Consider the following 24374-nt stretch of genomic DNA (forward strand, 5'->3'; position numbering starts at 1 on the left):
TTTTAAGGACGATGACTGTGCTGGAGGCAAACGCACCAAAGAGAGGGTGCTGATCACAGCAAACATGACTGGCACAGAACGATGTCACATGCTTGCGATTGGGAAGATGTCTCAAAGACACAAAGATGCGTCCTGTGGATGATGCATCAAACAAGAAAGCGTGGATGAGGACCAAAACCTTCAGGAGTTGAATAATCAAACTAGGTCACAAGTCTGCCTCCTCGAACCGCAAAGTGCTGTGTCTTTCTTGTGGACCGATGCAGCGCCCACACGAACGTGCCAGCCTTGAGTGCTATAAGCCCGGCAGTCTTGCCTGCAAACACAACAACTGCTTTGCAGCCGATGGACGAGGGCATCATCAAGAATGTTAGGGCCTTATTACAGGCCTCGAGCACAAGAATTTGTGTATGGATAACTCCTCACAATACGAGGTACTGAGTGCCATTCACATGCTAGCACAAGAATGGGATTGTGTCAAACAAGGCACCATTGCCAGCTGCTTCAGGACATGTGGTTTTGTGATAACTACTTCGGAAGATGCCTCTGCTAGCGCATCGGGGGAGGTACGTCCAAGTGAGCTTGATGGCACAGATCTTGGAGACGCTCTTGGTGACCATACACTTTGAAGATCACACCACTGCAGTCGAAACATGCAGTCAGCCAATGGACAACAAGATTCTGGGGGCTGTGTGACCCCATGACGAACCAAGCCAGGAAAGCAACAACACTGAAGACCAGCCGCAACCAATGGCTGCTGACGTGGCTCTAGCGGAGCGCTTTTTCACAGCTGAAGGTAACGTGGAACAGCTTTCAGCAGCACAATTCCGCAGGAAAAAGCAGAGACTATTTTTCTTCAGAAACTCAACTTCGCAACAAATAAAGATGCTTTTTTTTTTTGTGCTTAATTTGAAGTTCAAAGTTTTTTGCGGTCCCAGTGACCTTAGTATTAACGGGAGTCTACAACAGCAGCAAGTATACAAGAAGAAATCCTGCAGGCTTCATACTCCAGACAGACAGCTGGGCATATTGGGCGCCTTATGCTGCATTCAGTACTGGCCACGACCGATGTCACACGTTACGTGAAAACCTGTCGAGAGCCACGAAAGACCTGACCAGCCGGACTCCTGAACCACCACCAAGGGCCTTCCAACAGATGGGCGTGCACTCGCTTGGTCCTTTCCCACAGTCATCATGACGACTAAACACCTGCTACAAATGCCCTGCCCAGGGTAACACTCAGCACAAAGAATGGGCACGGAGCAGAGAGCCCAGAGTTGACAGCAAAGCTCCTTTTTGCTCTACAGTCACCCCAGACAAACAGCCTCTGCATGCTTGCCACGTATATCGACACGGAACAGAAGACCCACGGTGGTCCAGGACAACACCTTGTAGGCTTGTTCACAGCAGGGAAGCAGCCACAACTATGCCCAACGCCATGTTACTGCTACTGAACGTTGCTGCCTACCTACAGTGTGCAGAAAAAGCTAGCCCAATTAACACACAGATGCCAGATGTTACAGCCTACGAACATGCAACGCAGAATAAAGGCCAGGAGACTGAGCGAAGAGCACCACTCTTTCGGTAGACCTTTCGTCAATTAGGCAAACTGGAGTATGAAGCCGTATTAAGTGCACTAATGGACACTTAGCACTCCCAGCGTTCCTTGCCTTTCTTTTCGGCATGTTTGTTAAGGGTGGCTTTATCACTTTGTTTGTGACAATAGATGGCCACGTACAACTGCTTCCACATTGATCCAGATGGCTGTATCACGCCTTACTTCCGATGTGCCTTTAAAGTGAGCGAGTGGCAGGCATGCTGCTGTTGCTACTGCCGCTGCCGAGTTCCCTGTGGGCAGCCCAGCAACGACTTTCCAACCAGACGGCTGCTGCCAGTGCACGACGACACTGCCTGGTCCACTGCAGGACAAAGCCCTCTAATGAGCCCTGTCCTGCAGCCACCGTATCCCTGCAAACTTCCTAAAATTATTTGCCAACCTGATGCCCCCGCCTGCGTCCAAGGAAAACAATGCAAATACATTATGTGAGGGGACAGCCCTAGAGTCAGAATTTTATTACAGACTAGGTTTCTTTTGTGATGGACATTCCAAGTAAATGTGTTTTGCACAAAGCCAGCTAACTCACCACCAGATGGAAGAGTATGCATTCGCACACAATGCTGCATTATGAAATGAAGATGAAAAAAGAGCCAGCACAAGCCATATCCTGGGTGACCGCACAGCTGCAGTGCATCTGCACCCCCTCACCACCCTCTGGGAAACTGTCGCCGTGAAAGACTGACACACCCAACGGAAACAAAAGCCCCTGAACGAAAAGCTCTGAACTTCCGACACTCCTCCTCTCCTAGCGCGCCACTGGATAATCAAGCCCCCCATAGACCTTTCCACAAATTCCGCCGCGCCACCAAGCGGCCGCGCAAAGCACTCTGGGAAAACGGAGCGCCGCGGCGCCCGCGGCGCCGCGCTCGCGGCTTTTCGTTCCGTCTCTCCGACTGCGCCTGATCACCGGAAAGCCTTCCTCTGCCATCTCGTCGCCATCGCTGTTTCTTATACCTGTGCTACACGGGAACGTTCGAATGACATCCGAGTCGAATGACATTCAAAAACTGGAATGACATTCGGACTCGACGGACGCGCGCGGTGCTACACGAAACCTTCCAAGCGCATTCCAAAGCCTCAGCTCGTTTTCAGTGTACAACGATGGCGACGGCGGTGGTCACACTGCTCCGACAACGACACTATCACGGTCAACAGTAGCATGTGATTATAGTGAAATATCTAGTTTACTATAATATGATTGCAGTGGGACACGTTTTTCTGGCCAACGACACCGATGAATCCGATCGGCGGACGGTCAGCCTTGTCGGCGGCTGAGCGAAAGCACGGTGATGAGGCGGCGGTGCAAATATGTTCGCGCTTCTAAATGAGCGAAACGAACGGCCATATTTCACATGTGCACACCTGAACAGTCACCAGCGATAAGCGCTTGCCAAATTAATTTCAGTCGACGACGACTCCCTTCCCTTCCGCGACGACTAGGCTTAGCGGGTCCGTGGGATATGATCTGTGATTGCGGCGGTTGTGATGAGCGAATCACTAGCATCAGCGAATGAAAATGGTCACCGAGTGTAGTTTTGGCAATAGTGACCTGAAATTAATTATTGCTTACATCGCTGGGCACGCATATGATGAACGTGAAACGCCGGTGTGACCCAGACTGCCGAGCCGTGCTTTACGGCCAGCAGCAGTCGTCGCCGTCGCTAGCTTGTGGATGACAAGTTAGGCCGTTTCAGTTAAATCGAACGGTCGCCAAACATACTTATGGATAAAGTAGTTTAAAATAAAGTACTGGTCACGTCGGAGGAAGCCGGGACAAAAAACGAGAAGCGCCGGTCCTGCGCGATGTCAACAGCCCGCGATTGTTAAGTGTTTCTCAGGCGTGCGATCGCACCATCGCTTCCCACATATTATCGCACTGCGTAAACAAGCACGGCTACAGCCGGTAAAAAAAAAAAAAAAGGTTGATTAATAGAACTAAAGCGCCGATTGCGTTTTATGTCATAAAAACGAGTACTAACTGTTCGTACGCAGCGATGTAAACAACAGTATGAGTGCAGTTGTCCTCATCGGCGCACTCCTGGGGAAATTTCATGCTGCCGCGGTAAATGTTCACTGCTGTAATATATAATCTTCAAGCACTCCCTTATACAGAACACGAGCTATTTGATAAACATGACACAGTTGGTTGACACAGTAAGCCTGACACAGTCGGATGTTGCGTTCCGCGACCACGGATCACCAGCCGAGCACCAGCAGACGCAGACCGGCGTTCTCCCAATGCATGTACACAGAGCCCTCGCCGCTCATGTGCCCATGGTGGTGGTGAATAACTTTATTCATAACCCCCCCCCCCCCCAAAAAAAAAAAAATAAACTAAAATTATGCAGCAGCATTACGGGCGGCCTTCAGGCTGCCGGTTGTGGCGTCCTGGCCGTACCTAGTCGCGATGCCCTCTGCCCCGGTCACCAGCCGAAGTTGGAGATTCGCATGTGCCTATTGCTCTGCGCAATCACAGCAGACGTCCGTTCCGCATACACTCGGTGTGGAAAGATCGTGGAGAGACGATCCATGTATCCCTTGCGCCCGCTAGTGTTGAAATGCGTACCATATATTTTGTGGTGTTTCGAAGGCTTCCACAGGGTTAATCGCCCTTGCGAACCTTGCCGATTTATCCTGCGCACCCATTCTAGCTTCAGCTTCTTGTCCTTGGGGAATACGTGGTATGAAATGTTGATGTCCTTTCTCGTGTTGTTACTACAGCCGGGCAAGCAGCACCTTTGACCGCCACCGCGATTCTAATCTGCAGACATGTCGAATGTCTAAAAAAATCCCCACATAATTGCAGAAAGACTAAGAGATAACCACCACAGCAGTGCGCTCCAACATTTACAACGCGCACGAGAAGACGCACAACGCCTGAACACGGCGGCACAACACAGCAACACGCTTGACAGCAGACGACGCGGGCGGCGACCGCTCCTTTCTCCCATCATGCTTTGCGCGGATCCGCTAGGGGATGGCGCGGCGCTGCAATTTGTGGAAAGGTCTATTGGCCGAGGCGCCGCAGTCACGTGTTAGTGCGCGCTTTTTGGCTCCGCAGCAGACGCTGGCACTTTTGTCGGGGGTAGAAATCACCTTTCGTTTTCTTTTTGTGCGACAAGAGTTTTGGCGGGAAGCGTTTCTTCAGCTTTGATGGTGTCTACGCACTGCAGCGACACCAACACTTAAGGGTGCAACAACCGAGGAGGCAGTGGGAAAAGGTTTTTCATCATTCCTTCCGGATAAAGGAATTAGGTTTTTACCATGCGGTAAAGGAATTAAGAAAAGGTTTTACTGCATAAGATCGGCCAGAAAAACTTTGATCATGAGCTGGATCCCAGTCTTTACGATGTTAGTGGCCGTTCTTCAGTTGTCAGTCGCGTTTGTTTGTTTTTTTCCTGGTGGATTTGGTGTGAAGCGTCAGCGACTACAGTCTTCCTTCGCAGGTAATGCCATTTGGGATGGTTATAGATGGATTCTTTTGCTCGCTTCTCATTGTCTTAGCCCCTCCGCTCATGCTGCTGGCTCTGCTAGGCTCTGCAGGTGTAGCTTTCATGTTGCGTGCATTACGTGACACATTGGTTTGGTTGTAGTCAGACTCATTCGCGAGCTCAACTCAAAACTTGCGCTTCATGTTGCCTTAACTCTGCTGTTTACGCTGCTAGCAGTGCAGGTTTAACCTTCATGTTGCGCACATCGCTGGACATATTTTTGTTGCAGTTAAACTCCTTTGCTCACGAACTCAATACTAGAGTCGGTGCTCGCTGTTTGAGCGATGCTGTTCCTGCTGCTCGCAGTGCAGGTCTATATCTCATGTTACGTGCACCGATGGACATAATTGTTTTGTTGCAGTTGGACCCTTTCGCCCACGAACTCGATACCCAAGGGGTGCTTCTCACTGTTAAAGCTCCCGCTGTTCATGCTGCTTGCGGGGCAGGTCCAGACTTCATGCTGTGCACATTGCTGACCATATTTCTTCTAGCAGGGTTCATACCAAAATCTGTCGTTACTGTGCCTAGGTTTCAATACTCGATATCTGCGTGGACAATACTTGAGAATTCAAGCGAGGACAGCTGTCAAACATCGTTGCATACACTTTCTCCTAGTGTTTTCAATTTTCGCATCAAGCAACTTCTTAAAGTAATGTTTTGCTTCAAACAGTACTGAGTAAATTTATGCTTTGGTTTTTCACTGCTTCATTTTTTTGTTCGTGCTGCTTCGACCAAAAGTGATTTACTGCAGCAGTCGAGGCTGTTGTCTGCTATGCATGGCAATCACACGAGAGAAGACAATGTCCTCTTATAAGCCACTATTGCATAGGCTGACCCAGGACGACAATCACTTAAACAACATTCCAGTGCGTCATGCAGCGCTGTAGCTGCGCGCAAAGCAGCAGTTAAAAGCCTTTTTTGATTGCTGTTACTCAACCCAAACAATTAACCCTACATCAAAATTCTTCTGGTCACAACCGTGTTACAGTGCGCAACTAGGGCATCGTATTCACCTATTTACAATCAAACAGTATAGGACTACCGTCAGTTGGATCCTTTTAACGTTAGCCTGCCTGCGAGGTACCCGAGGTATATAGGGACTCCTAAATAATCGCTAAGCTTTCCTGCACTAAAAAAAATTAAAACTGAGATGAGTGGGCGTCTACGCACAGCCGACTGCACAAACAAACGTGCCTTTGAGAGAAGAATATATTATGCCAGCATTACACCGTTATCCATTCATATAAAGCCTCGGCCACACGTCTAGTCATATGTCGTACCACTTCCTCTTGGAGCAAAATGATGGTTTGAGCTAGTTAGTACATCTTCAAAATTTTACCAGCGCTGCGACTAGGAACAAGAACACAGAAGGAAGACAAGGACAAGCGCTATGGAGGAGTTAAGGAGGAGTTAAGTTTTGAATAAGATTTGGCAAAAGACGCTGGTCGAAGACAACACTCCGAGGATGCTCACTGCTGTGCTGCGAGCTCGCTCGCGCATGCGATTTTTACTGAGTGTACAGCAATCAAAGAGATCGCAGTACAAAATTTCTGACAAAACAGTGCAACATGGGTCGGGGCAGTTGTTTATGTCACTACAACTTTTTAATCTCCCATGCCATGATCTCACTGCGGCTGAATTGAAGGCAGAAAATGCAAACAATTGATACGGGCGCGCGGTCCGCTGAGCTCCAAAACGTGCGTGTTGTTTCCAAAACTCTGAGAATATTCTCGGCTGTGCACGCCACCTCCACCACGTGCACCCCAATCAAATCGGTCGCAGTACAAAATGTTTCGATAAAGGAGTGCAACTGCGTGCCAAAGGGCGAGCGTTGGGAGCGTCCGTTAGCTTCCCCCTGCCTAGGTGCAGCCCGGGGAGAGCCGAGAGAAGGCGCGCTGGCACAGGAGGAGGAGGGAGGAGATGTCGCTGCTTTTAGTTGAACAGAAAACTCCTTACCTTGAGGGCCTTCTTGAGGCTCCGGTCAGGCCTCAGGGGCTTGTTCTCCACACGCAGCTTGTGCTTCGCACTCTTCATGTGCTGCGGAGAAGAGAACTGTGGTGGATGCTTGGCCACCACCTGTTGGTTGGCTCACCTCTTGGTACTGCTGCATGGAGTTGATCTCGACCGAGCAGTGCTTGCACATGAGCCGCTCCCCCTGCACTGCGCGTGGCAGAACACACGGGGGGGAATCAGGACGGCCGTGTGGCGGGAGAAAGAAAAAGAGGCATGCGGTATACTGACGCCGGGTGTCCTCGAGGGTGTGCGTGTCCTCCTTGGTCAGGGCCAGAGTGGTGACCGGCACATTGAACTTGAAGCACAGCTGCTTGTGGCGTGCCCCGCCCAGGTGCTCTGCCAGCTGCTTGGCACTGTTGGTGAACACGTTGCACACCTTGCAGTGCACCACCTTGCGCCCCGACAGGCCCGGTGGCAGGTGGCCCTCCCTTCCCCCCTGGTACTGGGGTGCCCGGTCGTAGGCCCTGCTGGCCACCTTCTGGATGCTGCGCTTGCGGTGCTCAAAGCTCTGGATGTGCACCGAGTACTGGCCCACCGTGAAGAACTTGCAGTCACACAGGACACACTCAAACTCCCGCTGCACCACACAACAACAACACTGGCATTGAGCAGCTGCAGGGGTACGCATCACGCAGCACCCAGCCACACACACAGAATGAAACAAAATGGCCCCTTCCTGCTGCACTCAACCACAGCAGCAGTCACCTTCAGACATTGCAGCCATCACAAATTTGCAAACTCATGTATGCTGCTGCACTGCACACACCGAGGTTTCAAAGTCACAGATGGGTCAAGCGATGCAACAATTTGCTCCCAACAGGCAACCATGTTTGGCCAAACGGGGTAATGGGCATGCCTTGACACCTTCTCAGTTGCCTCAGAACTGCGGCCGATGTCCAAACATGAAAAAAGTGAATGACTGCAGAGCATGCCAGATGTGCAGAGGTCACTGCAATGGCCCTAGCACGGGAACTAACAGTACGGACTAACTCAACTCTGGCCAAAGGCCTGTGCCAGAAAATTTAAGCAAGGACATCCCACTGGGTGTTAGAAACCTTCAGAAATGAGTGAAACCATAAAATGCAGTAAGGAATTGCTCTCCAGATTTTATGGAGGCAACTGTAGATGTACTTCGGGCATCCCTATAGGTTACAAGGCCTGAATGCACCAGTTTTGTCCACAGCGTAGACATCAGTCCACACACTATGCTGGGTACTGAACAGCAAACTATCAATGGACTTTTACTGAGCGAGAATTCATTCTATATCAGCATTAAAAACAAGAAAATGAAACATCACATCTTAGTGTCAGGGTACGTCAGTCAGCACCTTTTCATCCTTGGCTGTTCACCCCTGGAGGGATACAATCGAAAGGGTCTCCGAAGCACCTTCTGAGGAGAGTACCTAAACTCGCTCAATCACTCTCGTCACGAACACCTAGGCCAAACATAACACTTCCGCACGCAGCAGAGAATCCACAATCACATGCACAAGCTGGCGAGTCCTTTTCATGCTCACGCCCTCCTCCGTCCATTCAGAGATGGCTACTGGTTACACTCTGTCAGGCGTCACGCAGCTAGCTACCATGACCATAGCCAGTCAGCAGCACCGCTCTAGTGGGTCAGAAAGGCCCAACCCCTGGGGAATTCCCGCGCAGCACGGTGATGGGGCCGGCGGAGCAGCACTGACCGCTGAAAGTGCAAAAAGTGACTAGAGGAGAGGAAAAGGCGCAGAGACAGTGAAACTTTGAGCACAGAGAACTCAGCTTCTGCAAAATGCATTGAAAAATTTCTCACTGGAGGATATCTGTGAAGCGGCGCATCCTTTAGCAGTTCCCAAATTTTAGTAGAAAAAATATTGCCCGATTTTTAACCCCCGGATTGTGAAAAAGATAAGAACAGAAAAATAACAAAAAAGAAACAAAGAGCGAGGCTAAAGAAATCGGCATGGTGGTGTTTTCCGCACTGACGAAACTGAAGAGCCTGCGCACAAAGGCCCAGCAAAGGTGGCATGTAGAACACCGCTGTCATGCGGCTGGGCATACGTCGGCCGATGCCTAAATGAGAACCTGTGCCACATTGCTCTAGGTGCAAACCCCTGCAGTCCTCCTTCGGTGCCAGGACAAGATGGAAACTGTGTGAAAAGAAGTGAAAAAACCAGGACCCTCCCTCCTCAGCCCCAATCAAAATCTGCGCAAATTGTGGCGCCCAACGGAGAAGAGGAGTGTTGGCAAAAGAGTGTTCTCACTCACCCCCTCGTCGCAGTCCCTAAACCTGGGCTTCTTGGCCTTGGGGGGGGCGTCCCCCTCCTTGCCCTTGCTGCCAGCCTGCTTCAGCTCTGCACCACCACCCGGGAGGGACCAATGCAGGAAACCAGAGCAAAGCACACAAGAGACGCTGCACCTCTGTGCAGGCACACGATTTGAAGAAGCAAGAACATCACACATCCACCATTGGGCGCTCCGACATTCAGAACAGGAATAAAGAATTCACACCACTAGTTTGCTACAAAATCCTCAAGTTGTGCAATGAACAGTTCAGGATTTGCACTTTCGCCAACCTCTCTCAGTTGCAGATTCCATTCGTTGATCGACAGGCATAAAAATGAAAAATAATTTAGATCAGTTTAGCTTTCAAGTAATGTTAACTGGCGTAATAAGCGCTGTAGTGTGGGTAATCGGATTATGACAAACCTTGCCTGGGTGCGCTGTCTAAAGAAAGAAGGCTGAGGTTACTTTTAAATAGACAGATGCTGGAGATCGGTGGCCACTGCAACGAGCCTTATTTTGTGGGGATTATGCTAGTCAGTAAGATATACCTGATGGGGACTCTGTCTTTTGCTTCATTAAGTGTGCAACGAATGAATTCAAGCGTTCTGTAGATGCTGGTTAGTATGTTTTCAATGAGCAGATAGGTCGGGAGTTAGCAGGCAGCCCAATACTCATTGGAATCTACAGATTCCATCATTTCGCTATTAATTGAGCAGATAAAAAGCAATCCTTTGACGCATTTAGCAAATCTTATAAGCTTAGTTTTCTTGGTGTTAGCCGTCATCTGCCAAGCTCGGCAACATTTCCCCAGTGCATGTAGATGATACTGCAACTTCATGCAATCAGCATAATTATGTAGATTATTAGATAAGAACCCGAGGGTAGACGTCGTATAAGTTGAAATGTCGTTAATATATATTGAAGGCAGTGCAGGCTCTAAAATGAAGCCCTGGGGGACTCTCGACTTCACATGACCAAATGAAGATTTTAAGCAATCAATAACACAAGACTCTCGCTTAAGTATCCTTCAGGCCAAGGAATAATATGTTGACTTTCATTAAGTACATTTTATATATCAGCTGCTTATGAGTGATTCAATTGATGCGAGTTCGTGTGAAGGTCAGTGGTTAGTTCAAAGAGCGCCCACGTTGGAATCCCTGCTGGTTGGGCAAGTGGACCTGAAAGCTATCTCATGACTTACGAGGTCAAAAAATGTTCCAAGAGTTGACAAATGACTGACTGTAACGAGATAGGCCTATAATTACTGAGCGCGTATTAAACACCTGATTTGGGTACTGGCACCCCGCACACAAATTTCCAGTAATCAGGGACATTGTCAAGGGACTTGTGAAAAATTATGGGAAGTATCAGCAAGCTGCAGTGCTGCGCTATCTTTAGAATTTCAGTAATGCCATTGGAGTCTGTACTGCAATGCGAAGGTTAACGCTCAATCGCTTTAGAAAGACCTTTAGAGTTGGTAACTACAGATGGACACTTTAACTGAGCCTGAAAACGATCTAGAAACATATACAAGTGCTGTCCACGCAGCTTTCCAATGTTTTATGGAAGAACTCTCGTGCTGCTGTTAGCTGATAAAAACTAAGTAACCCCTCCAAAGATTATTTTCTACCACCCTCCAAACGATGACTTCTCACTAGGGAGGAAGCATCAGCATGCACCAGCTAAGCCTTCTTCTGGACACTGTGCAGCCTTTCCACTCAGACACAATGGGTGGCAGATGGATACTCCCGTCTTTCGCGCTAGCACACTCATGCCCTTCCTTTGAGAGAGAAGTTGTATCAGACTACAGTCATGTTATCAAGCTTGTGGGATTATCTCCTCGTGGGCAGACTATCTTCATCAGATGGTGTGCTGTGATTACATTGGACATCTGCTGCTCATGTGTAATGTGTGGACAGGATTCGTTTCACAGGTGGCTCCTCTGGCCACCAACACCAGGAAGTCCTTCATGCAACTTGCTATTCAAAACCCCCTTTTCCAGCCCATTCTTGACACACATGCTGACAGTGTGCTCTCCGAGTGCAACCGGAGAAACAGAAGCAGTGGTGTGTTGTACAGACATGAGCAGACTTGTCGCGCGCTTCCTAGAGCAATGAAAACGGACATGTAAAGATAGTACTGCATTCCAGTGAGCTACTTGTACGCAAGCAAAGCCACACAGACAGACACACGTCCAAACTAGAGCAGCTGTGCTGGATTTGCTCCACACCGCTCCAGCAACACACACACGCGTGCATCAGTCCCACATATATGGTATTCATCGAGAACAAATTTTATGCAAAGAACTGTGGTTTCTCTGTTATGCTACTTGAAGCAGATAGAAACCATCTGAGAAATTGGCTAGTGCCTTCGAGGTGTCTTTCTTAAGAAGGATCAAAATGTCACACAAAGACGGCTGCAAATTGGCGCATCTGCCTCCTGAAATTGCTGCCCTCTTTCTAAGCGTCACGAAGCACCAGAGAAACTTTTCTATGCGCAGCTTCGCTTGTCAAATTTCGCCGCCACTCAAGCTAGCGACGCAAGGGAGCATCTGTGATAGGACACCAAAGCCCCCGAGGTGGATGCTGCTGCCCTTCAAATACGACAACGTATCTCCCCACACTGAGCGCGCAGCTGCACTGTAATTCGGCGAATTTGTGGCCCAGGCTACCTGAGCACATTTGCGCCTTCCTTCTAAGCCGAAACAAAGAGGACAGATCAAAACGGAGACGCGAGAAAGTGGTCTCTCGCAAAGCGTGACATCGGTCGAAGGCAACCAAAACTCCTCACCCTCCTCGGCCATGCTTCGCGAAGGACTCGGCATAGGACAGAACGAAATGCAAAACACTCCCACGGTCCACACACTGCACCTCTCTGACCTCGCACGAATATTCTCTATTCTGCAACTACGCCACTACGAGGGGCCGTAGCGGCCAGAGCATGACCATATGCACGGCGAGCCGGCAGGCCACTAGACTAGCCAAAGCGAGCCGAAATAGACAAAAGTTTGCGGGTAGGTAGGCTGGAAACGCTGATTGGTCAAAAATATAACGTCATGCGCGTGACATTAAAATTTACGTAAAATTTAATGACGCCATGTCTGGTTGGCGATAGGCATGCACTCCATGCATGCATTCTCGATCGCCCGCACCGGTGCGCACCGGGGACAAGCGTTTGCGGAACGGCAGGCTGGAAACGCTGATTGGTCAAAAAAATATGACGTCATACGCGTGACGTCATATGTCACGTGATATTTAATGACGTCATGTCCGGTTGGAGACAGGCATGTTTTCCCTAGATTTTCCCCCGCCACCGCTCGTCAGCGGACGGGGCTGCTCGCGAGGAGCCGAGAGGCGAGGAGGCAGCGTGCACTGCAGCGTTGCCTCCTCGGCGTGTCCCCGTCATGTCTTTCGACCCACCGCGGTGGCTCAGTGGCTATGGCGCTCGGCCGCTGATCCGAAAGACGCGGGTTCGATCCCGGTCGGGGTGGTCGAATTTCGATGGAGGCTAAATTCTAGAGGTCCGTGTACTGTGCGATGTCAGTGCACGTTAAAGAACCCCAGGTGGTCGAAATTTCCGAACCCCTTTCACTACGGCGTCCCTCATAGCCTGACTCGTTTTGCGACGTTAAAACCCCAATAAACCATAAACCCATGTTCTTCAGTGCGCGCGCGAGATTAAAAAGCGCACCTGTCGCGCTGCGCTGTCACACTGCATGCCTGCTTCCGTGCATTTCTTGCGGACTCCTTTCAGTCATACTTATCTATACTTTGACCAAAAGGCTTCTTAAACAGTTATTTCAAGTTTTATTGCTGTGTATAAAGAATATGTTTGTAGCAGGTGCGTGAGCCCGAACAAAAGAAAACTGTTTTTATTCCCCTTCAGTATTCCTGCTTATCGAGACTTGAGTATTTATATGTTGCAGTACATCTTTTTTCAGGCATCACAACTGATGTTTCGATGTGTTTGGTAATTGACTTCATTGTAGCTTCATACTTGCACCATTTAAACTCTGCACATAGCTCTTTTTTCACAAAAGGAAATGTGATTAGGTTTCTGAATAGAGCTGTGCACGGGTCGCAATTTCGAACCCGCGCCCGGCCCGGGACTTAACCTACCGACAGGAAGCCCGGCCCGACACTGAAGGACCCTGAGCACGCTCGTGCTCGGCCCGACCTGCAAAGCGGCGACGACACAAAAAGAGAATTTCAGGAAAATGAGTTTATTTCAATGACATTCAAATTTTGACCTCGCATTCCAGATCACAGTTTGGGATTATACACAAGACACAACGCATAAAGGTATAGATTTATCACTCTAAATATGCAAGTTGTTCATTGATGATGGCTTGATCGAAACAAGAGCGGCGCTCTTTCATTACGAATCCTGCGGCGCTGAAATTTTTCTCGCTGCTTGAATTGGTGGCCGCAACGGCTAATACTTCCATAGCAAGAGAAACGCTTGAAGTATGAAGGGGAATGACAGACGTGGTGTCGTAAGCCATGGATGGCGTGCCACAACAGGAAGACTTTTTGACTTGTTAGAGGATAAGCGAGCAAATAAGCGACAGGGCGGCGCTATACTGCGAATGCCGATGTGGCCGCGACGTCCCTGCTTGTACTATTCACGGGAAGGCACGGTGCTGTGTTCACTTTGCTGACAAGCGATTACGGCGAAACGCAGCACTGCGCCAGAATAGTACAAGCTGAGCCGTAGTGGAGGCGCCAGTGACATTCTTCTAATGCTTTTCATGTGGTGCCCCCCCCCCCTCCTTCGCTCTCGCCCGCGACTATTGTCCGTCTCCCCGGCCGGAACCTGCCGGGTAGGCGGACAAGAGAGAAGGCTGCCGGCTCTGCGGTGCGCTGCGAGTGGCGAGTGGAGGAATTTAACCTTTTCCCGATGTGCTGCTGCAGCGCTACTCCGTGACCCCGCGACCTCGCGTGCGCCGTACGCAGCCCTGCCTCCGCTTCCCAGAACCATCCTTTCTTCTTACAAGGCGCCCAAAACTGGTTGCTTTGCCCCAACGTTGGTACTTGCTAGAACGAAAAATGCGTTTCTAGCCCCAGCTAGCTTTTTTTTTTTTTTTAGCGTTTGTACTATCTTCCCGTCCTTGTACATGCCCTCCTGGATGGTCTAGACACAAATCACTTCCTGCTGTGCATGCAAGACGCCCAGCGCACCACAGCCATATTCGCACTTCCACATATATGATACACGCTTTGCCCAACTTAGAGCCTTGGGCGTTTGGTTGTGAGTAACACCGTATGGCGCGTAATGCATTCCCATCAGGCAGAATTAAAATATGAGAAAATTCATCGCAAGATATATTTCCTTGTATTCTCCAAGTAAATTACTTCTATACTAACTCCTCCCTTCTGAAGTGACCAAAAGATAAAACAACTCAGCGTGTAAAAAAGGTGAATGCAAAAATACACTACTTTTGTGCAAAATTCACAGGAAGTGCACTTAAATTGCCACAAGTGCATGGCCAATTAAGGAAAAAAAAAACAAGGGCAAAGGACGGAGACGCACAACAGGAACACAGGACGACGCTGTGTTCTGTGTTCCTGTATTCTGTGTTCCGAGTTCTGTGTCCCCGTCTTTTGCGCTGGTTTTCTTTCTACAATCGTGAACCAATTAACTCGCCCAGCTCTCCACTCTACTGGACCAATAAGGCATCAAGCTTCACAGTGCATTAGTGTTATATCTTACGCTACATATTTTCGAATTGTTTTTGCTCGGCATACACGTCTTTCATTTGCTTAGGAAGAAAGCAGCGCAGTCAAGAAAGGTACTCCCTCCTGCCAGCGAAAATTAAAAAAATGCGGTTTTTTCAGCGCCAGTATAAAATCTTTGCATGCTGACGCCATGTTGAAATTTTCGTTAATGCACCGTAATAATTATCTCATGAAGCCCCAGCTCTTGTGGCCCAGGACGAAGAGTACGATGATTTATGGCAATATTTGAGGTGCATTTATGAGCCAAGTTCTTAATGCTCTAACGTTCTCCTAAGCAAATAAAACTGAAAATTGTGATAATTTTGATAATGCTTTATGGAGCTAACACTACCAGGACGTGGTAAATAAACAAAAAATAAATTCTTTGATAAAGGCCTGTACGCTGCACTTGTGCTGCTCATTTATTTCATGCTGTCCATTTTCTCAGTGCAGTGTCTTCTTTGATATGCATATTTCTGGCTCATTACATACTTTGCTTCGGTTCACAATTCTTCTTTTAGCTATATTTCATCCACTTTCCTGCCATAATCTCTATTCAAACGTAATTTGTGTAATTTTGCTTTGTTCGGGCTCCTGCAATGTTCTTTTTATTTTTATTTTATTTAGAACATACTGCAGGCCTACAGTAGGCCCAAGCAGGAGGGGCGAATACATAATATATGCAAAAAAGAACAGGTTTAGCAAAATTGAAAAATGTTAAATACAAGTTGTAACACAAAATACAGCAATAAATACAAGGCTCAGATGCAAAAGTATATATGAATGATGTGAAGACCTGTTTCAAGCTGTTGCACTATAATTCAGTCTAACCTCCTCGATCACGATCACCTAAGCCTTTCCTTATCTATTGCCATACTTTTTTATGGAAACACTTAAAAACAAAGCACCATGATCTATTTCAGTATTGTTTTATTTGCCGATCTAATTTTTTCGAAGATAACATGGGATACCAACTCCCCTTTAATGTCCCCGTTCTCGTCTCGAAGTCGCGAATTTTTAGATGTGCGCTCAGTATTCTCGTTAGTGCATTTGTGATCACAAGGGACTATAACAGCCAACGCGGCTAATACGCTAGATTTAATCCTGACAAATCGATCTGACATAGTCTCACCTATTACATACCTGCCAGGCATCAGCGACCACTTGCTAATGCACTATGACATTAATCTAGCCACTCCGAACACTAAGAAAAAGAAAAAAAATAATAATACGAGACTACAATGGAGCAAATTTTCAGGCGATAAATAATGAACTATTTTTTTTATCGATGCTTTCCCATAGCTTTGGTGTCCGCAGCATTCAAACCAACTGGAGCATGTTCACAGCTATAATCACCCAACTCACAGAACAATACACTCCTGAACGCACTGCTACCACCCACTCAATAGCTCCCTAGTGTAATAATCACATTAAACGTTTATCTAACAAAAAGAAAGCCTCTACCGCATCGCAAAGTTCTCGCCAACTAGTGAGCGATCGGACTTCGTATTCAGCGGCTTCCAACATGTATGTTCAGGCGCTCAAAAGCGCTAAAAGCACTTCCACTCACATGTAACCACCAATGTCAAAAATTCTGGCGGGTCATTAATCCTTCCACCGACGATAGTTTTGCGTTATCTGACCCGTTAGGCGACCTCATCCCTTCCGACGTTCGCGTCACGATTCTTAACCGCGTAATCACTGACAACTTTACACCCATATCTGATGTATACATATGCCTACAACTCACCACTTCAACTATGTTTTCATGCCACCTATAACTGTTGCTCCTACTGGTGTGAATAAGCTTATTGATGGACTCAGTGTTCATTCCGCTCCGGGTTATGACTGCGTTACTTAAAAAGCACTGCAGCTTATTCGCCCATTATACTAACCAAACTTTTCCAGCACTGACCAGTCAACGCTGCTACTGAGTGGAAGATCGGAAAGGTGGTTACAGTCTACAAATCCGGCAGCAAAGCATCCCCTATTAATTATCGTCCCATATCCCTTACCAATACTTGACCCAAAATGTTCAAACATATAATATTCACCAACCTTGTTAACTTCCTTTCATTGAACAACTTTTTATGTCAGCGCAACATTGTTTTCGAAAACTTTACTCTTGCGAAACACAGTTAATATAGTTTACACATGCATTGCACTGTATTCTAGACCTATCATCACTAACTGGCTGTATATTTCTGAATTTTTCAAAGGCTTTCGACGATGTATGTCACAACCTTTTGGCTCACAAACTAAAACATCTTAATATTGACTGTAACTTATTGAAATGGATTGAATGTCTACTTAATCGCTCACAATTAGTTATTGCTTACGGTTATAACACCTGTTTTACAGAGGTGTCTTCCGGAGTTCCACAAGGTTCAGTTCTTGGACCCTAGCTACTGTTCCTGATCTAACATTAATGATCCCCGCTCTCTTATGGATTCTCATATTCACCTATTCGCTGATGTTTGCGTCATTTTTAGAGAAATAACCAACACTAACAACCTTACATTACTTCAGTCAGTGGCGGTCACAGAGAGTGGTTTTAGGGGGAGCGGACAGACTGCTGTATATAAAAAAAGAAAAAATAGAAACAACGATTTTTCATTTTATTTGCACAAAAATTTTTTTGCGCTTTGTTATTGAAAAATAAATGGCGAAAGGTATAGACGTTATACCATTACTCAATCTTTGAATGTTAACGCTTACGCGAGCAATATTCATTTCGATACCAGGCGAAACGAGTCGACGTCTGAGATAATTGCCACGACATGTCCACTAAGGTCAAAGCACCTGCCCGGACATTTCACCAGTGGGGTTAGCGGCCTTCATTTATCAGTTCTGGGAAGTGGCTTAATTTGTTCTGCCCTCAGTCCCCAAGGCGGCTGGTCGGCGCTCCTTGTCAAGCCAGAAAGGGATGGTCCCCTCGCTTGCGTCGCTGTGTCCCTGGTGGCATAAAGACATGAATGGGTGGCTCCCCCCCCCCTCCCGCCGACGAGGTTGTTGGCCACCGCAACCGCAGGTAAATGGCACCGCCGTCGCCGCCGCGCCGGCGGCATGGCAAGACAACGGTGGCGGGAACTTGATTACTTTTGTATTTTGTAAATAGTGTACAAAGCTCTCCCCTGTCCTTTCTTGCTGTCGCTCCCCTCTATACTTCTCCTTACTATCCTCTCCCTTTCCCTGTCGTTTCCGCCGGCTGCAGCTCGGGTGCTTAAGATATTAGATAGCAATTGCCGCAGCCGGCAACACTCTTTTGCTTCCTTTTTTTTTTAAAATAAACCACTACCACCAAGGCAGGAACACGATACCTATCAACGTGTAGAACGTGGAATTGTGTGAAATAAGACAGCCGCTAACAAGGTGAACGTACAAAGCAGGGGACTACTTGACGAGGCCGCCACTGACTTCAGTGCGAAGAATGGTGAATGCAGCTATATATGAACAAATGCAAAGTCATGCGTGTATCTAGAAAAACTTCCGTCCCACCTCACTACTACATCGATAACATTTCGTTGGAATCAGCCTCATCATATAAGTGCATCGGCGTCCACATTACTTATTATCTTAACTGGTCTCTTCATACCGAGAACATAATTGAAAATGCTAATCGCATGCTTTGCTACTTACGTCGCAACTTCTTTAACGTTCCTTCCAATTTGAAACTACTGCTTTATCAAACACTAATACGATAAAAACTCGAGCATGCAACACGTGTATGGCACCCTGCTCATGACTTCATTAATGATCTTGAGCTGGTGCAAAATAACTCTGTGCGTTTAATCCTTGTTAACTACAACCGCACAGCTATGAAGTCTAATATCTGCCTCCCATAACTGACATCGCGTAGAAAAGTGTTTCGTATCACCCTGTTCCACAAGCTGTACCATCATCCCGCTCTTCGTGATCACCTCATCCCCCGTACAATTTCTGTATCCCACCGCATTGATCATGATCACAAAGTTGGAAGTATGTCATGCAACAGAAAATGCTGCTCGCAGTCATTCCTGCCGCGAACCTCATGCGACTGGAACCACCTTACCGCAGAAGTTGCCGGCACTGAAAATTACGAGCAGTTCCGCGTAGCACTAGCTAACATTGTATATTCAGGCGCTGTTTAATGTTCATGTAATCAACTGTATTTTTCTCTCAGTTTTAGTATATTTACCATTCCCCCTGTGTAATGCCACTAGCCCGTTGTGCTCTAAGCGGTGCGGGCCGGGCTCTATTATTTTACTTTCCTTTTAGACAAGCCCACCCTAACATCTGTGTAATGCCACTGGCCTTGAGGGGTAAATAAATAAATAAACAGAGTAATATGCAAGCCTCTCACACAACATTCACTAATATTTCTTTCTTTCTGTAATAACAATTTGTAGACAGCCTAAAGGCTCATATTTCACTGACGTGAAGGTTCATTTTTCAGTCACAGTTCCATACTGTAGAGCGCAGGATAGCGCTTGTGCTGCATAGTTATTCTTCTGTGTGTGTCATTGTAGGCGCTATTGTTTGTTTTCTCAAGTACTATGCACCGTGTATCCCAAACTGAAGTTCTTCTAAATCTTCTTTGATATTAGCAGTTGCAAATTCAAGCCTTCTGCAGGATTTGAAGGAGGCCCAAGGAGACGAGGACTAATTTTATGCATATGCAAATGTAAACAGCTAATCTATCTGTACTATTGTAACTTGCATTCTTTTTTGCTTTATGTGCTGTTCTTATATTTCGTGCCATAATGCTGAATGTCGTGATTTTTGTATGTATTATAGTGTAAATTGATACTGTATGTCTGCTGTCAAAGTGTTTTCTTTTTCTTTACTGTAATGCGCGATTGTAATGTTTATCTCTTATATTGTTTGGTGTACTTTCCATGTTCTTTTAAAGTACCAACTTGTTTTTCCTACGTTCAAAACTGTCATCTAATGGTCCCCTGGGCCTTGTCAAGCTGTGTGCACAGCTTTTAGCCCAGGGTGACCAGCGAGATATTTCTGGTAAATAAAGTGCATTGACTGATTTATTAATTCATTGATATGCAACTTACAAATGATTGGAAATGAGGGGAACATGTGCACAGGGCGGAAAGCGCGTGGTCTGCCAGGAAACACTGAGGTGGCCCCGAGAAGGGCCTTTAGTAAGGACGACATCCGTTTTGTGCCTCTTCACTAAGCAGCGACGACACGGCGTGCGCAGTCCTCGTTTTGCACGAGCTGTCGAAGCAATCCTTGGTAAAAAAAAACACGAGGGAACAAAGTCGTGCTGTGTATGCAGATGCGATCGCCTCGTGGTTCCATTCACGGCGAACAACCATCCGGCAAGCCTGGCTCTTTCGACGGATTCAGGAAACGACTGAAAAGAGCAAAAGTAAGGAGCGAAGAAAGGTGCACTGCTTACAGGTTAGAACACAAAAACAAAGCTAGGCGCTGCACTCGGTTAACCCATTCAACGAGGCGTGGCGTGAGCTTTAAATCCGATTTCGACAAGGCGTGAGAAGTCGCTAAAGAAGCAAAGGCACACTGCACTGAATGAATGATATAGATAGACTAAGCGCAAGTCATAACTTCTCTAAAGCCACACTGCACTCGTTTAACCCTGCAACGAGGCCTAGCGCGGGTTCTGATGTCTGGCGCCGATTTCGACAAAGAGAGGGAACACGGCCGCGAGATTGATGCCCGCAATCTCCCAGGAAGCAATGAAGCGGCCCTGAAAAGGGCCGTTTGGAGCAGCTCTTCAACGTCAACCTACAGCGGCGTGGCGGCGAGCAGTAGGCCCAGCGTCCGCGGCGAACAATGACATCGGCTTCCGAGAAGCATATCCAGGGAACGACGCTGCAAAAAAAAAAAAAAAGTTTCGTTACAAGCACCGCAATTTGGTGAGTCCTCAATGCACGAGAAAACTTGCGACAATGTAGTTCAGTCCTTACCTCAGGGTTGAGAATGCGCACCCCCGACAAGCGCGTCAGCGTAGCTGTCAAACGGCGGTCCTCAAAGCGCGCCTGATGCGGATCCTTGTAGTGCCGCGGCAAAAACTTTAAATACGAGCACGACACTAGCCACGTGCTCCTGGGGAAACGGCGAAAGCCGCAAGCAAAAACTGCACAGAAATTTCAGCTGGCTGTCGCCGCCGAGCGCACCACGCACGAACGCCATAGCTGCACACGCCTCGAAACGAGCGCGCCCAGGATCACGAAACGAATGCGGCATGCCCGCTCACATGGAGGTAAAAAAACTAGGAGAGAGTGCGCTCAGCCTCTGCAAGCCATCCTCCTCTGACGCCGCTGCCGAGGGCCCTTTTGCGCACTGACTCATGGGAAATAGGCCCTCCTCCACAGTTACCAGACTGCCAGCCAGCGGTGCTTTTTAGTGAACGTCCATGCTCCGAAGTAGCGCCTGTATTACAGCTTTGGCGGAATGCGTACCGAGCTCGAGGTTGTCTGAAGGCTCCGCGTCTCAACACTTCAGTTGATTACACTCTTGAGTTTTTGGGTGCACTGTACTGCAGGTAAACTTTTCATCAAAGGGCGCGGCCGCGACCTCGTCACTGTTCAACTGTGGTTCATAAAGAGAATGGAGAGGAATTCGATCCTTTCGTCGTTATACACAGGTACGGAGCGTTTATTTCAGCGCATGCTATAAGCGGAGAACTCGAGAGTAGGCGAAGAAACGAGCCTCTAATAAAGGGCGTAGCGGGTTTCAGAGCGCTCACGGCGGACGGACGTGTTGAACGAGCGCTCCGGCGCGCTGCGCAAGATTCTATTTCTCGGGCAGGCGGACTTCGGCCCGCCCATGGGCCCGCCGTTCTCCGCTATTCTCGAGGCACAAATCGTGCCGAATACGCTCGCGCACATAGGCGGTTCCGACGTGAAATGCAGCAGTGAAGTATTTATCTCTCTCTCGCTGTCGAGAGAGAGTGCCGGCGGCTTTACGCCTGCCCCTGCGCGGGGTCTCCCAGCCACTGCGCACAATCACTTACAAAAAGAAGTAAACTGTATGCATACATAGCCGCGCTCTCGTAGCGTCCTGTCTCGGACTAATCGCGCACGCGGCACACTGCACTAGCGGCGAGGTAGCACCCACGGAGCGTTCGTGTCACGCGTGCACTACCTGGCGAAGAGCGAGCGGGAAGTCAAGCCCGCCTGCTCGATGAACGCACAGAGGCTCACCACTGTTCTGTCACGGGTATAGAGGCTAGAATATCACGGGTGCGCGCAGTGCCGCGCGGCCACAGGAGAGCTTCGAGACTGTCCGGGATGATTCCCTGCAGGCCGCGAGAATCTCGCGACGCGGCACTGCAGAAGCGGCACAGCGAAGGAGCATGTGCTCCGATGTCTCCACTGCGCCGCAGTCAGCGCACGCGTCGCTCGGGGTTGGTGGCCGCTGCGGTGAGCGAGCAGTTTGCGCTCACCACGGAGCCGTCAGTGAACGCCAGCAGATGGTCGCGCAGTTGCTCGTACAGCGAGAGAGCGAAACCGAAACCGAAATCCGGCTAAGAGCTACCGCTGCCTTGTCACGTGAGGGCCTATTTCCCATGATGCTTTCCACTATATTTTTTATGACTAGGCTTCAAGATTGTGACGTCATGGTCCCTCCTAGTTTTTCTTCCTCCATGCCCGCTCACCACGCACGCGCGGCGGGTGCACCTAGCGATTCCCCAGGCGCTCTAGGGAGAGGTCGAGAAAGGCGCGCTGACGCCACGTCCGGTTGAGAACGAGGGCGAAGTCAAAAAACGTCACGGAGAAGCGCATCCCATCGACCAATCAGCGTTTCCAGCCTGCCGTCCCGCAAACGCTTCTATCGCGCCACCCTCTACGGGAGCGCGCGGCCGAAGAAATACCACGTGACCTCTGAGTAGGGACCAAGCCAGCCGGTAGGTGCCGCTAAAACTCACCCCCTCAGCAGCGACTCCCGGGTTTAATGTATGCGGACGATATTGTACTGTTAGCAGATAGCCAGGAAGATTTACAAACTTTGGTTAATTGCTGTGGAGACGAAGGAGACGCTCTAGGATTCAGTTTTAGTGCAACTAAATCAGGTGTGATGATTTTTAACGATACAACTGATCAGGTGCTAACAATACAAGGCCACGAAATACCCAAAGTGGCCGAATACAAATACCTCGGGATATGGCTAAACGAAGGGCAGATATACACGGAAAAGCATGAACAGGCTCTTAGGGCAAAAGGACGAAGAGACGCCGGGATAATGAAACATAGGGCATTATGGGGGTACAACAAATATGAAGTACTAAGAGGTATTTGGAAAGGAATAATGGTGCCGGGACTTACTTTCGGCAATGCGGTTCTGTGCTTAAGGGCAGAAGTTCAGTCGAGATTAGACGTAAATCAGAGAGCTGTTGGAAGATTAGCACTAGGTGCCCACGGCAAAACCACAAACGAGGCAGTACAAGGGGATATGGGCTGGGCATCGTTTGAGGCACGGGAAGCTAAGAGTAAAATACTATATGAAGAACGCCTGAGGAAATTGGACGATAACAGATGGGCAGCTAAGGTATTTAAATATTTATACAGAAAGAACGTTGACTCACAGTGGCGGAAAAGAACTAGAAAACTAACCAGTAAGTATGCCGGTCATGAGGACGGAGAAAGAAAGAGCATTAAACGACAGGTTAAAAACGCGGAAGTTAAAAATTGGATGAATTCAATGGAAAAGAAACATAGTGTAGAACTATATCGATTCTGGAAAAGGCAGATCAGGAAAGAATTTTTCTATGATAACTCAAGAGGCAGTGCCCTACTTTTTGAAGCTAGATCAGGGTGTCTTAGAACGCGCAGCTACAAAAAGAAATTTAACGAAGAAGATGACACATGTGCAGTGTGTGGTAGATCTGTGGAAACAATTGAACACCTCATAATCAAATGTGATGGTATCCATCCGGATGTCGATGCAGGCACAGTCACTCTTTCTGAGGCCCTAGGGTTTAAAGATAACAATGGTCATGTAAATAAATCTGCAGTGGAAGTCAGCAAAAAGCGATTGGAGGATTGGTGGTTGAAAAGCAGAGATGTGGCATAAGGTTAGAATAGTAGGAAACCGTAGGCAAAGTTGATGGAGAATCTTAATGAGAATTGCCAACACAGTAAACAAAAAAAAAATAATAAATAAAGAAAAGCTGAGCATGGTGGCAATTGCCACCACCCCGTTTCAAAGGGGTCGCTCCTATCCATCCATCCATCCATCCATCCATCCAGCAGCGTTTCACGCGCTTCGGCTGTGCCTGCAAGCGACCGGCGCCGGCGGCGCGGAGTT

The 24374-nt window shown here is 48.2% G+C and overlaps 1 protein-coding gene across 4 annotated transcripts in view; it reads right to left on the reverse strand.

Moving 5' to 3' along the window:
• The window catches only part of LOC149324962 (uncharacterized), a 73176-nt gene extending 60798 nt beyond the window's left edge, over positions 1-12378 (reverse strand). For 3 of the 4 annotated variants that reach the window (XM_089563606.1, XM_089563607.1, XM_089563605.1), the window contains exons 1-5: positions 12178-12376; positions 9370-9455; positions 7348-7696; positions 7199-7266; positions 7063-7143 (exon numbers count right to left, since the gene is read on the reverse strand). In XM_089563606.1, the coding sequence (XP_089419732.1) occupies positions 7063-7143; positions 7199-7266; positions 7348-7696; positions 9370-9455; positions 12178-12211 (618 nt within the window). In that variant the 5' untranslated portion in view covers positions 12212-12376. Of the gene's footprint in view, positions 1-7062; positions 7144-7198; positions 7267-7347; positions 7697-9369; positions 9456-12177 lie in introns of all 4 variants that reach the window. The other variant, XM_089563608.1, reaches the window with a different exon arrangement.
• Between the last annotated feature and the right edge of the window lie 11996 nt (positions 12379-24374).

The sequence above is a fragment of the Amblyomma mixtum genome, chromosome 10 (genome assembly GCF_055824585.1).
Source record: "Amblyomma mixtum isolate Tamu chromosome 10, ASM5582458v1, whole genome shotgun sequence".
Lineage (NCBI taxonomy): Eukaryota > Metazoa > Arthropoda > Arachnida > Ixodida > Ixodidae > Amblyomma > Amblyomma mixtum.